Source organism: Eubalaena glacialis, chromosome 4, assembly GCF_028564815.1.
Source record: "Eubalaena glacialis isolate mEubGla1 chromosome 4, mEubGla1.1.hap2.+ XY, whole genome shotgun sequence".
Lineage (NCBI taxonomy): Eukaryota > Metazoa > Chordata > Mammalia > Artiodactyla > Balaenidae > Eubalaena > Eubalaena glacialis.
In genome coordinates this window covers 30,558,660-30,574,843 of record NC_083719.1, presented here as the reverse complement: position 1 = coordinate 30,574,843, position 16,184 = coordinate 30,558,660, and the positions used below count along the sequence as shown (strand labels likewise).

The 16,184-nt window shown below is 32.3% G+C and overlaps 1 protein-coding gene across 5 annotated transcripts in view; it reads right to left on the bottom strand.

Annotated features, from left to right (window-relative positions):
- The window catches only part of NIPBL (NIPBL cohesin loading factor), a 201,806-nt gene that overhangs the window by 48,823 nt on the left and 136,799 nt on the right, over window positions 1-16,184 (bottom strand). For all 5 annotated transcript variants that reach the window (XM_061189192.1, XM_061189187.1, XM_061189191.1 and 2 more), the window contains 10 exons: window positions 13,680-13,766; window positions 11,178-11,409; window positions 9,086-9,237; window positions 8,446-8,526; window positions 7,881-7,981; window positions 6,306-6,444; window positions 4,273-4,355; window positions 3,550-3,682; window positions 2,313-2,456; window positions 77-166 (listed from right to left, as the gene is read on the bottom strand). In XM_061189192.1, coding sequence (XP_061045175.1) covers window positions 77-166; window positions 2,313-2,456; window positions 3,550-3,682; window positions 4,273-4,355; window positions 6,306-6,444; window positions 7,881-7,981; window positions 8,446-8,526; window positions 9,086-9,237; window positions 11,178-11,409; window positions 13,680-13,766 — 1,242 coding nt within the window. The remainder of the gene's footprint in view (window positions 1-76; window positions 167-2,312; window positions 2,457-3,549; window positions 3,683-4,272; window positions 4,356-6,305; window positions 6,445-7,880; window positions 7,982-8,445; window positions 8,527-9,085; window positions 9,238-11,177; window positions 11,410-13,679; window positions 13,767-16,184) is intronic.

The following is a 16,184-nucleotide window of genomic DNA, read 5'->3' as shown; positions in this document are numbered from 1 at the left end:
CTTCTCAATTTTCTTTCAGACCAAGTTTGAAACAAACATGTAAACTCTCCAAAAAAAAGGGAGAACAGAATCCTACCACTAGTGAAGGATCAGTCTCAGTGTTTTCATCCAAGTAATCAAGCAATGCTTTTTGCAATTGTTGGATTTCATCTTCTCCTCCTGAAACCTACAAAATAAACCAAGTAGTAACAAAAAAGATATTACTAATGTTCTTTAACAAATCATCCAGTTGCATACACAAATCTGAGGGAAAAATCTGATAAATGATAGAAATAAAAATGTAAGTATAGAAAGAAACAGAAGAATACTATTTTTGAAAAACATTATATATTGATAGCTGAAGTGTACTAATAGCTGAAGTTAGCCTTTATTTTTATGAACTACATGTTAACTTTCTTTAAAGAAGCTTGTAAGTAGCTGACATAATAATTATTAGAACAACGTGTATGTAAATCTTCAGAGGTAGGAAGGTCCTAGCACTGGTTTTCTGTTTGCTGATAACTCCAAACTTTTAATCTAGTAAATAGAAACTAATTATTGTCTGAATTATTATGTGTTACAGGTGTCTTTGGGATATTATTTAGAAAAAACATTCTGAAAGGGAAATATTTTTATTTGCAATTAACATAAAATAGTACTTTATTTCATGTAGGATATTAAATATACAGTAGGTATATTTGAGCTGTGCATCTGATCTAAAATCAGAAAGGGATTGAGTCTTTAGTTCTGTCAAGAACAATACAGAAGCAGAAATTAACTCTGAGTTGACATTAATGTCTATAGCTTATTCTCTGGTTTACCATGTGAAATGCCAAATATATGGTTTAGAATATATCTAAGTAGAAAACAAAGATTAGACTAACCTATGTTCTTGGAGTATAGTGAAATGGATAAATTCAGAAATTAGTCATGGCACTGTAAACTAGTACACTGTAAAGTTCCAAAAGCTTTTTGGAAGTATGTCAAGAGTCATAAAAATATTTACCAAGGATCACTCCCCTCAAGTTTTACAGTGTACAATACATGGCCGTATGTGGCAAATAAGAGGTCCTAGGTCTACTCTCAGAAATACTGAAAATCACCTAGTTACCATTCTTCAATGAAAGGAATCAGCAATACTTGGAGAAATGGCTGATTCCAGGGCTGGCGCAAGGGAAGTAAAAGATGAGTCTGAAACATCTTGTGCCACAAAGTCCTCAAGGAAAGATGGGAAGATATCAAAAAGATACAAAAGGCAGTTTAAAGGGGCTCCCACTAGTCAAATCTAGTTCAATTTGAGTGCTACAATAATGATAGCAACAAATGATAATCTATTAAATACAACAGGAATGGTAATATTCCATTAAATGGTAGTATTATAGTAATGGTAATTTCTTGCTTTTCATAGCTGTACTGTGGATATTTAAGTGAGAGTTCTTGTTCGTGGAAAACATACACAAAGCAGTGGTTCTCAAACTTCAGCATTCAACAGAATCACCTGGAGGGTCTGTTAAACCAGACTGCTTGTCCCCACCACCAGAGCTTCTGATTCAGTAGTTCCAGAGAGAGTCCTGAGAATTTGCATTTCTAACAAGTTCCTAGGTGATGTAAAACTTGGTGCTGCTTGTCCAGGGAATCACACTTTGAAATTCAGGGGTCATGGGGGCATCCTGTCTGCTCAAAATGGTTCAGAAGAAAATAAAAATGCATATATAGATACACATGCGTGTATATTTTGAAAAAGAATGATAAAGCAAATGTCAACCACTAAGGGATCTGGGTGAAAGATTAATGGGAGCTTTTTGCAGTATTCTTAAAACTTTTCTGTAAGTTTAAAATTATTTCAAAATGCAAAGTATAGTAACAAGAAAAAAAAATTAGAGGCATTTGTCATGGCCAGCATGGATATGGTTATGGACATTAAAAAAAGAAAAAAGAGTAGAAAGAAAGTGAAAACATTGTGCATGGTAGGATTAGAGATTATTTACCTATCAATTTTCTTAAGTAACTTTTGGTATTACTACCACCTCGTCCATAGTTTTAAAAAAAAAAAGGTATTGTTAAACCAAATAGGAAATAGAATCATACATTCATAACAGTAGTTCACAAAAAGAAAGTAAATTAAGGATTATATAAATCATTTGAAAGTTCCTGTTACACATAATTCACCCTACGGTATAAATTTTCTCAGTGGAGCTTTTGAAAAACCCCATTTTTAGGAGTAAGATTTTATTCTGAATCTACAAAATGAAATGCAACACTAACATAAGAATATCTAAAAAAAGTACTTAACTATTACTTATCCCCAAAATTCAAATTCTTTATCTCAATACCTGTTTTAAAATTCGTTCTATAGACCCTTGATCCATTTTGCTTGTAACAGCATCTTTCCTCAGTCGTGCAGCAACAGTTCCAAGGTAATCAAGAGATGCCACTCTTAAAGCCATCTCTGTTGACTTGTTACTGAATTGATGAACCTACACGTGAAAAATAATTTTGTTTTAATTTAACCAATTTATACTATTTTTAACAGCAACTTATAAATTCCAAATCTATGTTGTATTATTTGAAATTTAAACACTTTTTTCCCCTGTGATATTGTTCCACAAAGTAATTGACTTTTTAAAAAACTTTATTCTATTTTATTTTTTTGGTTGCACCCCAGAGCGTATGGGATCTTAGTTCCCTGACCAGGGACTGAACCCAGGCCACGGCAGTGAAAGCCCAGGATCCTAACCACTAGGTCACCAGGGAACTCCCAGTAATTGCCTTTTGAGTTTCTGGAATTTTTAACATTTTCATTAAAAAAAAAAAAAAAAAAAAAAAAAAAAAAAATATATATATATATATATATATATATATATATATATATATGTATATATATATATAAATTAAACCTTCCTAAGAACACAGTCACTTTCTTTAAATGTAGGCTAAACTCTATAAAATGGGATTATTACTGAGTAAGAATTTGTTAGGCTGGAATTCTGATGCCTATGAAAAATTATCTTGGTTTCAGAATAGTATTAAGTTTTCCAGCTGACAAAAAGTAAGGTCCCACAAACTTTGTAACAATTGCACAAGTCCAAATGTAGTCTAAAGATAAAAAGAAAAATCACAATAGTATTTCTTTGCATTTCCCTAATACAATATTACATAAGGACTAAAACATGTCATGTTTTTAGAAATACTCTTAAAGATGACAGAGTTCACATTAATCAGTTTCATGCTTTGAAATGAATTAACTACAATAACTTATGACTCAGTGTTGAGATGCTTTTAACTAACAATACCTCCAAACAAAACAAAACAAAACAAAAAACAACAAAAAAAAGTTTTTTAAAGCACTGTTATCTTATGCAATGAAATGAAAGCACCAAAAGTCACAACATTTCAAAGTTTCTACAAGGTACTGACAGTATTGTGTACAGTTATGCACATGCAAAAATAGAGATGCAATGGTCATATTTCCTTACACATTTTTAAAGAATTCATCATCTGTGAATCAGAGTACATCCTCATTATGTTGTCTTCTAGTAATCTAATAATCTTTAAATGCTATACTCTTACCAACAGTCTCCCTAACAAACTAAGGAGTAGTTCAGCAGCTGGCCATTCAGGCTTATTGACTGTTGAAAGAAGGTCTTGAACAAAATTTTCAAATAGTGGTCTGTAATCTTCTTCACCTTGCTTACTACCACATCTGTTCAAAGATAAATAATGGAAAGGCTGTGAATTTAGGTGACATGTTCACCAATATGACTAAAACTTTGTTAACTAAGTTTTTCTCTTTTCTCATATCTAAACATGGTATACGAGAGTACATTAAATAAAATATGGTTTAAAATGAATCTGTTTCTCAATCTTCATTTTTTCCCCTACTACAGGGAATTCATTTACTGACATTAACATAATTTTCTGGCAAGTGTAACACATTTTAAATAATGACCACTGTTTTTCTATGAGATTACTATAAATTCGTATGAAAACTAAGGAAACCTCTCTCCCCAAACTTTCCTATTCAATTAGAAAGTCCCAAAATTCACTGAAAAAAAATTATAGAATTTCAGTCTCGAACTTTAACTTCGGGAGTTCAACATATGAGCAAGTTCATAAAATTTTAGATTTTTAATATTCTAATTTCCTCATTTTAAAGATAAGGAAATCAAGGGTCAGGGAGATATAGTCAAGGTTCAGATTACAGCAGGAAGTTGGATTAATCTTTTACATAAAATAAATGAACTATTCTCTATATGGCGAAAATAAAAATCAGATTATGTTAATTTTACTCACTTTTTAAGGAAGATGGAAAGGAAGTTTTGGGCTGTTCGCATGGCTGTTTCATAAGAATTGGTAATGACAACATCTTGGTCAACCTAGATTGAGAAAAATGAATTTATACAGATATAAGAAATAACCAACATACAAGTTATTTCAGTTGCTATTGCCATGTTATTACTGAATATAGGGGCAATACATTTAAATACTAAAAATCTTGACTATTATTTATAAAAAGGGAAGCTACAATTAGCATACTAAATATATTTCAATACTTCATAAAAACTAAATAAAAATATTGATAGAGTTCATTTTTATTTATTAAAATATGTTACGAGTGACAAATGTGTTTAACAAATGAAATATCAACAGTTGTTTATCATGATCAGAACAATTCTGATTGAAAATATCAACACAAAAAGAATTTCAAAAAAAATTGCAAGCTCAAAGTTTATGGAATGCTAGAATATAATACTAAAAAAATTCAACTCCTTCATTAGAAATTTAAAGACCAGGATATAAATAGTTAATTCAAAGTTGTGGAAACCCGAAAAGTGAATAAATATATGAAAAAGTTCACTAGTCACCAGAAAAATGAAAAATAAAACATGGTATCATTTCATACTAACCAGACTAGGCAAAATCAAAATGTAAGAATGTAAACTAGAACACCACTTTAGTGAGAAAACTGACAAGTTCCAGTGAAGTTAAAAGTCCATGTACACTATGATTTAATATTCTATTTCTAAGTATATCTAGAGAAACTTTTGCTTCAAGTTGTTGTACGTCATATGTGATGTGTTTAACCTAAATCAAAAAGAATCTAGCATTAGTTACATGTATTAAAAACAATGGTGAGTGAAAAAATTAGCTGTAAATATGTCACTATATCATTTATGTAAATTAAAAAATTCTGTATCAAATTTATAAAGATAAATAAATAAATAAATGGACGAAGATAAACATTCACCAATGGTAAGGAAAGAAAAACTGAAAAGAGAACAGTGAGATTAGGAGAAGGGGAGAACAGGGACCTCAACTTTTTTGATATTCATTTTATACTTTATTAACCAGTCACTTTATTATTTATTACTATACACACAGCCACGACTATAACAGAATTAGGAAATAAAATTATCTCTCTTTCTTTTGAACTTCTTTGAGGTAAAACTATAAAACTTGGAAAAATTTTAAGTGTTGATGGGTAAGAGCTACAAAACCAAAAGCAAATCTTAGCTATAAGTTACTCAATAGTGAGGGCATAAACTCATTTTCTGCATGAATTTAACATTAATTATATTAACGATTATTTACTGTATGTGATTATAGATACTGCATATTATAATTATAATATTATTCACTTTCACATTCAATATCTCACTTGAGTCTTACAACTTGTAATAGTAGGCTTGTTAGGTATTATCATTCCCATTTTATAGCTGAAGAAACAAACTCAGATTAAAACGATTTGTATGTTTCATGACTGGTGGGTGTAATAGTCAGGACAAGGACTTCCCTGGTGGCGCCATGGTTGGGAGTCCGCCTGCCAATGCAGGGGACACGGGTTCGAGCCCTGGTCCGGGAAGATCCCACATGCCGCGGAGCAGCTAAGCCCGTGCGCCACAACTACTGAGCCTGTGCTCTAGAGTCTGTGCGCCACAACTACTGAGCCCGCGTGCCACAACTACTGAAGCCCGCGCGCCTGGAGCCCGTGCTCCGCAACAAGAGAAGCCACCGCAATGCGAAGCCCGCGCACCACAACCAAGAGTAGCCCCCGCTCGCTGCAACTAGAGAAAGCCCGCTCGCAGCAAGCCAATGCAGCCAAAAATAAATAAATAAAATTAATAAATTTATTAAAAAAAAAAAAAAAAAAAAAAAAGTCAGGACAAGAACTCAAGTCTCCTAAAACTTAGTTTAATGCTCTACAAGGATCTGAAAGCCCAGTCATGAAGCCCTAATTAAGAACTTCAGTTTTATAAGAATGGCAGAGAATATAGTTGCTTCCTCCTACAAAAATACAGTTATAAAACTTACAAATGATTCCTTACTTTTTTATTTGAGTCCTCTTCTGAATTAGAGTCCTTCTCTGATGATGGTAAGTGTACCACACACTGAATTAGTTGTAAAACCAGTGCTGTAACCATCTGAATATACATAGGCTCTCCATCCATATCACTACTGTTTAACCTTTAATGGAGAAGAAAATATTTAAATCTTACAGAGTATGAAGAGAATTTCATTTTACATGTCATCTATGATCTGAAAGTTTCAGGATGCTTTCTTTACCAATATTTCTAGGCATTGTCTTTACTGCTTATAATAGTGTCCTTAAGTCTAATTATTTCTAACTTATCAAAAAACCAACTAAATGCCTATGCATAGATAATTAAAATAGTCAAAGGAAAAATGCAGTATTTAATATAAAATTCTATACTTTATATATGTACTGCAGATTGAAAAATTATAACAAAAAATATCAAATATTTTTCAAAATGATTTTTAAAATGAGAAGTATTCAGGATTTCCCAATGCCCAGGCATTCTGGTATTCATTTTCTTATTAAAATCTGCTACATAGTCAGCTCCTGATCATATGTTAGAGTATGAGCAACATAGAATATAAAATATTCTATGTTATAGAATATTTTATGACAGAATATAAAAAATCAAATTTTAAATCTTTTTGTTTAAAAGATAGTTAAAAACGTAAGAATTCCTTTAGATGTTGATAGCTTTTCTTCAGGTTTTAATGGACAATAGATGTTTATCAGTACACAGTCTAAAAAATTAAGATAAAAACAATTATTTTCCAGAAGACAGCCTTCAAAGCAATCTAAATATAACCCTATATGCTAGGTCAACACATTTAATCAGCCAGGAATATTATAATGATAGTTATGAAAATGATGATGATTACCTATGCCAACAAAGGCAATAATGCTGACCACAGCGGTGGATAACATTCCTTAGTTACTCTGTGCTTAGTGATTAAGAGCGTTTAATCGTCATGCCTATTTTCTATACTTCTGTTAGAGTAATTTTTCAGCTCTCTTTTAAAAATATTATGTAATGACTTACTACTGTATAAAGGATTAAGTTCAAGTTCCTTCGTAAGGCTTATAAAATCCTTGAACTGCCTCTGACTCTGGAGCCGTATTTCCTATTGCTCTTCTCATAGGCCAATAGTTCTTAACCAGGGATGATTTTGCCCTTCAGAGGACATTTGCCAGTGTCTAGTGAAAATTTTGGTGATCGTAATTTGAAAAGGTGCGTTTCTTTTGGTATCTATTAGGTAGAGGTCAAGGACGCTGCTAAGCATCTTACTATGTACAGGACAGCACTGCAAATAAAGTATTATCTGGCCCAAAATATCAATAATGCCAAGACTGAAAATCCTTGCCACAGATCTTTACACTTGAGAATCACTGAACTTTTAAGTCTCTAAAATGTGCATTGTTATTTCTCACACCTAAGGTATTCTTCACGCTGTTCTGAGACTGAATTGCCTCTCTTTTATTTGATCATTAAAATAAAAATCAGACAGAAATGATAAAGAATAAATATATGATGGCTACAGTACAATGGAGTTCTTCATTATACTCGGACTTTGCTATAGTTAGTTACCTGAAGTTCCTTAAGCTCCTCTTGCTGGTAGGTAATCTTGCAAGTGAAGTAAAAATTTCTTCCAAAATTAACTGCCTATGTTTTTCATATCTTGAGAATACCTATTTAGTAATTATAAGATTCCAAATTAAGTTTGTTATAATTATTTGAAAATAAACAAAAATGATACTATACCATGTGATAAAAAATATTATCTGCCATTTAGAATGAAAATGTTTTCATCATCTTTGATGGCAATGACTTAATTTGCTCAACATTTCTATCATTAATTATGACATTCTTGTAGAAGTCATAGTATGCTAGTTTCATCTAGAGGAATATGATATCTTGGGTATGAAACGTAAACCAAGATTTAAATGATTTAAAATAATTGATTTTATAGTAAATATTAAGGAATTATTAACTGAAATATTTTTAAATATTTAGAAGTGTTTGAAATCTAAGGCATACTAAAATAGTCCTCATGGAAAACTCAAATCTGCATTAGTTTTTGCACATTTGGATTGAATGATACCACTGTTATTTTTCTGAGAGATAACTAAAAATGTGAACTGATTATACTTACTGCAGTGACTAACTTAATGGCACACAACTGTAATTCACTGACATTTTCCACAAAAAATGGTGTTATTCCCATTGATGATACCTGCACAGACACAGACAGTAATCAGTACACATCTGTAACAGATTTCAGTAACATTCTACCTTACTAAACCCCAAAGCATTCATAAACTTCTGGAAAACACTGAGAGCATTTTCCCTCATCAATCAGCACCTAGTTTTTCCTTTTGTTCCCTTTCACCCTCAAGCAAATTAGCACAGACCTTCCTTCATAGCTGCCATTCCTCTGATCTCTAACTTCTGGATTGATAAATGTCACAGGAATGTAAAAAACAAAAAATAGTTCACTGTTCTGGAAGAAGTATCCTGACACATTTTAAAGGAAATGATCATTTATCTTTCAAATAATTTACAGTTTAGAATTTATACTACATTCACCTGTCTTCTGCCCCAAATGTTTCTTTTAAAAACTTCTCTAGACTCATTTCTTCCATTTAGATATAAAATACTCTGAATGGAAAAAATTAACATAGTGCTGGTATTATTATTGAGTGAGCGAGGTTTTATACTGAACTCAATTAGGTCCCTTATTCTCCTTTATTTTTTTGGTCTAGAAATATGGAAAATGCTTGAAAAAAACTTACCTGAAGAATTGTTGTGTCTGTAAGAAGCTGTATTTCTAGTAGTTCTGATAAGCTGCTAACAATGTCACAAACTTTATTATAAAGCATTACTATTACTCTCTGCTTATGGGTAGAACATTTAGCCCGTTTTGCCTTTGAACTTAATAAGCCTCCTAAAATGAAAAAAAATTCAAAACAAGGAATATATCAACTTTTAATAATGTTTATTAAAAAGTAATAAAACTGCTTTCTGAATTAAAAGAACACACCTTTTTTCCCCCCCTATATAAAAATACAACCTGGCAAATAAAGCTGTCTATTTATTAAAAGAGAAAATTATTCTTTAGGGAATATTCAGTTAGAAAGTCAACATTCTTGTAACAGATAATTCATGGTACACTTCAATGGTTATTAAATTCTTGTATCTTAAGGATTACTTTATTTCTACTTTTTTCCACTGATTGGAGGATATTAAGATTATATTTCCCTTGAAATCAACTTGCAATAATTAAACAACAGGTAATGAACGGTAGGTATTCGTGATCCAAGTTTGCCCTCCTCTCTTTAAATGTATACATGTTAACATACATGACTCATTTATAAAGATTATAAATCTAGAAACAATAAATGCTGGAGAGGGTGTGGAGAAAAGGGAACACTCTTGCACTGTTGGTGGGAATGTAAATTGATACAGCCACTATGAAGAACAGTATGGAGGTTCCTTAAAAAACTAAAAATAGAACTACCATACGACCCAGCAATCCCACTACTGGGCATATACCCTGAGAAAACCATAATTCAGAAAGAGTCATGTACCAAAATATTCATTGCAGCTCTGTTTACAATAGCCAGGACATGGAAGCAACCTAGGTGTCCATCATCGGATGAATGGATAAAGAAGATGTGGCACATATATACAATGGAATATTACTCAGCCATAAAAAGAAAGGAAATGGAGGTATTTGTAATGAGGTGGATGGAGTTAGAGTCTGTCATACAGAGTGAAGTAAGTCAGAAAGAGAAAAACAAATACAGTATGCTAACACATATATATGGAATCTAAGGGAAAAAAAAAAAAAAAGGTCATGAAGAACCTAGTGGCAAGACGGGAATAAAGACACAGACCTACTAGAGAATGGACTTGAGGATATGGGGAGGGGGAGGGGTGAGATGTGACAGGGTGAGAGAGTGTCATGGACATATATACACTACCAAATGTAAAATAGATAGCTAGTGGGAAGCAGCCGCATAGCACAGGGAGATCAGCTCGGTGCTTTGTGACCACCTAGAGGGGTGGGATGGGGAGGGTGGGAGGGAGGGAGATGCAAGAGGGAAGAGATATGGGAACATATGTATATGTATAACTGATTCACTTTGTTATAAAGCAGAAACTAACACACCATTGTAAAGCAATTATACTTCAATAAAGATGTTAAAAAAAAAAAAGAATTATATATCTTTTTTTTTTTTTTTTAAAGATTGATTGATTGATTGATTGCTATGTTGGGTCTTCGTTTCTGTGCTAGGGCTTTCTCTAGTTGCGGCAAGCGGGGGCCACTCTTCATCGCGGTGCGCGGGCCTCTCACTATCGTGGCCTCTCTTGTTGCGGAGCACAGGCTCCAGATGCGCAGGCTCCGTAGTTGTGGCTCACGGGCCTAGTTGCTCCGCGGCATGTGGGATCTTCCCAGACCAGGGCTCGAACCCGTGTCCCCTGCATTAGCAGGCAGATTCTCAACCACTGCGCCACCAGGGCAGCCCGAATTATATATCTTTAATCAATCCATTTTGTAGATAATATTTTGGGTAAAATTTGGGGGAAGTGACAAATGGAACCAGAAGCTACTGTTATCTGGGAAAATCTCAGACCAGTAGAAATTACTTCTTATTATATATAAATAGTTGCTAAAGAAATTATTACTGAACAAGTACTGGATTAAAACAAGTTCTATATTCTAGTCAAATGTAAGCCAGTGTTTATTACAATTTATATAATCAAACAATTTTGGTGCCATTTTAAGTCATTGCATTCTGACCCATCCGACGTGGTAAAATTATATAACAGGTAATTTTGATGTTATATGAAAAAACTATCAGTATAAATGGGCAAACTAACCTCCGTGAGGATCTAATCTGTAAACAGGATCATACTGAGGATAAAGTGTATTCTGCAAATGAAATTTAGTGTACTGTATAACTCTTTCGATTACATCCTCAATATATACAGCTTTTGGCATGTTAGGGGATGTCATAATGTTGATAGTTGTAAGACAGGCATCTGCTGATTTTGTCACTCTCTCCATAATAAGGTCTCTCCATAACCTTTCTTCTTCTTCAGTATCATTATTCTATAAAACAGTACATTGTTAATGAAATGGAAATAAACACAATTATAGGTTAAAATATTTTTTAAAAATTATAATATATTTGATTTTCACAGGTTGAAAACTTGGTGAGAGTTATGGTGTGTGTATATTTAAAGACTATCAGGAATGAAGTACAAATACTTATATTACATTAAGTATGATTTTTGTTTCAATGTTTTCAAACATAATGTACTCTTATCTCCTAATTTCACCACTAAATGTCATTCCAATAACAAACTTATAGTTATGTTTATCTTCTGTGTAATTTATTCAAATCTACGATTTTAGCTAAAGATCATAATTATACATAAATCATTTTGTGTTTGGGGTTAAAAACATTATGATAATATTAAAGCTTTTTAGTTCTGCTTGCTCTTGTGAGAGTAAAACAAAAATTAACAACAAAGGATAGACCCTTATTTAAAAGTAGTAAAATGTTATCGACTCAATCATTCCTAATAAATGTTTTTCAACAATACTGTATTTTTGAAACTGAGATTAAAAAGTGGTGATTATGTAGACTACTGAAAACATAATTTATTTTCTAAAATAGATAATTCAACAACTGACAGACTATATTTTAATTTACATATCCGCAACCTGCATTACAATTGGGAAAAAGTGCTTTTAATCTTACTTTTAAAGTGAAAATTCTTCTATCACATCCTTAGTTATGAAATATCAACTTTATGTTCTAGGAATACTTTTGTATGCATGCTATTCAAAGCTTATAACATTGGGAAAAGGAATAAATAAAAGTATAATATTTGTAAAACACAGAAGGGCTTTCTAAATCACTAATGCCTAAAAACTCAATCTCTAACTTTCTTTCATTTTACTACTTACATACCTACTTAAAAAAATAAAGTAACTTTTCTTTGATATTGAAATTGCTGTTTCGAAGAGTCAGTTTAGGAGGTTCATCACTCATATCAAACATTAAGGCTTAAATGCAACACACTAAATAGTGCTAAGGTTTTCAGGAATGAAAATAATTTCATTAAAACTGAGTCAGCCAGTTCTCCAGAACTGTAGATTCTTGATATTTACCACAATTTCTTGCCGAAGTGTTTTAAATAAAACTTGTAGACTAAAGATGTAGTATATTGCCACTATAGGTCCTCTAATCCCTTAGTTTCTATGATTCAAAAACTAATTTAAAAAGGGCATTGGAAAAATATGGATATATTTAATAAAGCATAGAAATACCACCTGAGATTATTTCTCTACATTTTTAAATTCCATGTAGATCACTTAGCACTCCTGTGGCTTCTGCAAACATCAAGAACATTTCCCTCACGAGATATAATCCAGTGCATGTGCTAAATACATACAGTATGTATGTACATATGAGAATGGAAGTATTATCTACCAAAACTGTTAACAGTGGTTACTGCTGGATGAAAATTGAACCTTTCTGTTTTTTGTTTTGAAAATTTTCTATAATACACTACTTTTGTAATCAGTCATTTAAAAATAAAGAAATTTCATTAACTCAAAACATTCCCAAATCCTTATCTCTTACATTAAATTCCTATGAGCATTAGTGTTTGAATTCATTAATGTTAGACACCAAGATCAATTCAAATGCACATATGATTTTGAAAGTCTGCTATAATGCTAGGAAGGTAGATCCCAGTTCATAAACCATTATACCATGTTGCCACTGCTTTTGATAAAACATACTAAAATGTAATGACAGTTGCAGTTAACATTTATTGAGAACTTATAATGTGCCAGACATTGTTAAGCAGGTTACATGAATTAATTTATTTAATATCCTTTCAACAACCATTTGAGCTAGATATAAAAACAATACATAAGGATTAACATTTTAGGATGCGTTAGGAAATCACCATAAGGTTTCCAACTATTTATTTCTCCAGGGAAGGTCAAGGAAAAGAATTACTACCTACTAACATTTTATAAATGAAAAGACATTTTAAACACTCATCCACTTACAAAAGGAAGAGCATAATGTAAGATTAAAGAATGGTCTTTTGAATTGAATGACTTTACATCTGTTACTATTCTTATTTATATCAAAGCTGTGAATTGATAATGTGTAACATTAATTTTAAACAGCTAAAAATCCAATTCTAACTGCAAGGCTAAATGTGAACTAGTAAATGTGGTAACAAGCTCAAATTAATGAAATTTGGAATTTTCCCTATAAACCAAAGTTCCATATTAAAAATTTTACATCTTAACAATAGAAAGGGTAAAATTAACAACATGGATCTTAAACTTACATGATTTAACAAAGTGGAGAGCTTCGACCCATCTTGAATATTCTTCTCCAAGATATTTAGGACTTTCACAGTTTTATCAGTGGAAAGCTAAAATTGAAGCATAAATTCTTTCATCAATCATTGGTAAATGTAATAAATTATTCAAGAACTATTCTGTACAATTATTCCCTTTGGCCAATGGAATATACAGCATTAACACCCTCTTAAAGAGTGCAAAAATAAAACGTTCCTACTTAGATCCTCTACTAAAATCTGATTATGCAGAGAACTTAATTATTTGTTTTTGAAAGACAGAATAGCAAACACAGAATGGGCACATATGTATGCTACTAACTCAAATCTTACCACATAGCTAGTTAAGACTGAATTTGTTCTGATGTCTGGCCCCCTGCTCTTATGAAAGTGACACTGAACATGCATACGAACACACAGGCACAAACACACACTCTCTAAACATTTCATCTGTTGAATTAATTATAACATGGTTTCCACACCACAATGTTTTTTAGAGGGTGTCTTAAAATCCCAGGTAATATTTTGAATAACAGAAGCCTGAATCTGAGAATGATAAAAGTTACAAAGGTGGTAACACTGCTTTATTTGGTAGAAATTTTTCTTATTTTTAAAATATCTGTTTCATTTCTTACAAATAATGTTTTCTATATTTAAAAAATTAATAGTTGATTTAGAGGTTCTGCGAGGAAGCAACTGTCACTCATTCCCTTGATTGAATAGGTCTCCTTTTAGACTCTTATCATGCAGCTAGGACTCTTACTGGAATCAGCCAGAAGAGTCAAATGGGAGCATCAACAGAATAACTTGACATTAAGTACATTTTGATTATTCGTATGCTGGCTTACAGAAAAAATTTCCCCCAAATATTGCTTTAGATAATTTCACAAGAGATTAAACTACTGAGACTTTTGGTAAACTGTCCATGCTTTGAAAATATTCAGCAAATTCACCTTTTGAAATAGAAATATTAGCTACATGTAACTATAGAACTTAGGAAATAAAACCTAAGATTGGCATTGGCACTTCAGAAAACTGAAGCCATGTTCCTGTATACAAAAGAAATCAACATATCCCTCACTGCACACAGTAATAGCAATGTGAACTAATAGTACATTAATTCTTGGTTAATTATGTGATATGTCTGTATAGCTTTAAAAACCAAACTCAAGGAACCTTTGTGCACTGTTGGTAGGAATGTAAATTGGTGCTGCCACTATGGAAAACCAGTATGGAGGCTCCTAAAAAATTAAAAATAGAACTACCATATAATCAAACAATTCCACTTCTGGGTACATATCTGAAGAAAACAAAAACACTAACTTCATAAGCTATATGCACCCCCATGTTCAATAGAGCATTATTTACAACAGCCAAGACATGGAAGCAACCAAAGTGTCCACTGGTAGATGAATGGATAAAGAAAATGTAGAAAATGTGGTGTGTGTGTGTGTGTGTGTGTGTGTGTGTGTATTCAGCCATGAAAAAGAAGGAAATCTTGCCATTTGCAACAACATGGATGGACCTTGATGGCATTATGCTAAGAGAAGTAGTCAGACAGAGAAAGATAAATGCAATTATGATATCACCTATACGTGGAATCTAAAAAAAAGAATTCATAGATATAAAGAACACATTGGTGGTTGCTAAAGGTGGGAAGTGGGGGTGGGTGAAGTTGGTGAAGGTGGTCAAAAGGTACAAATTTCCAGTTATGAGATAAGTAAGTCCTGGGAATATAATGTATAGTACAGTGACTATAGGTAATAATACTGCAGTTTATATTTGCAAGTTGCTAAGAGAATAGAACTTAAAGGTCTCATCATAAGAAAAAAACTGTAACTATGTGTGGTGATGATGTTAACTAGATTTACTGTTGTATCATTTTGCAATACATACAAATATTGAATTGTTACCTTGTACACCTGAAACTAATATAAATGAATACAAAATGAATAAGTGATTATATCTTAACTTTGGAAAAAACATTAAAATATTTCCCAGTCTACTTTAAAACTCAATAAATAAGTTTAATTTGTTGAGAGGATAAATTCTTCAGGTAAATATAGTCTTCTATTAATTCTTTTACTATTCTTGGAGAACAAATCATTATCTCTACATTATAGACTAAGAAACTTAAGACTTAGAGTAGATAATTCTATATAAGAGGAGCCTGATTAGAAGAGGAGGAGAGAGGATTTGCCTTGAAATTATATTTGCATAGCAATCATGCAGTGGTTTAGGGGGTGACTGGTAGCTCATAAAGATTATGGGAAGCTAGCCCTTGATGCTGTCACTATTGTTTAAAGTTATGATTAATGAAAAAATATTCTGCTATTCCATTAGTGCAATGAGACTACTCAGCAACAGAGAGCTCAGAAGAAAGACAACTCACGAAAGTCATTAAAAAGCCTACAGCAATGAGGTTCTGTACTTATTAACAATTAATGTGTTAACAGACATAGAGAACAGACTTGTGGTTGCCAAGGGGGTGGG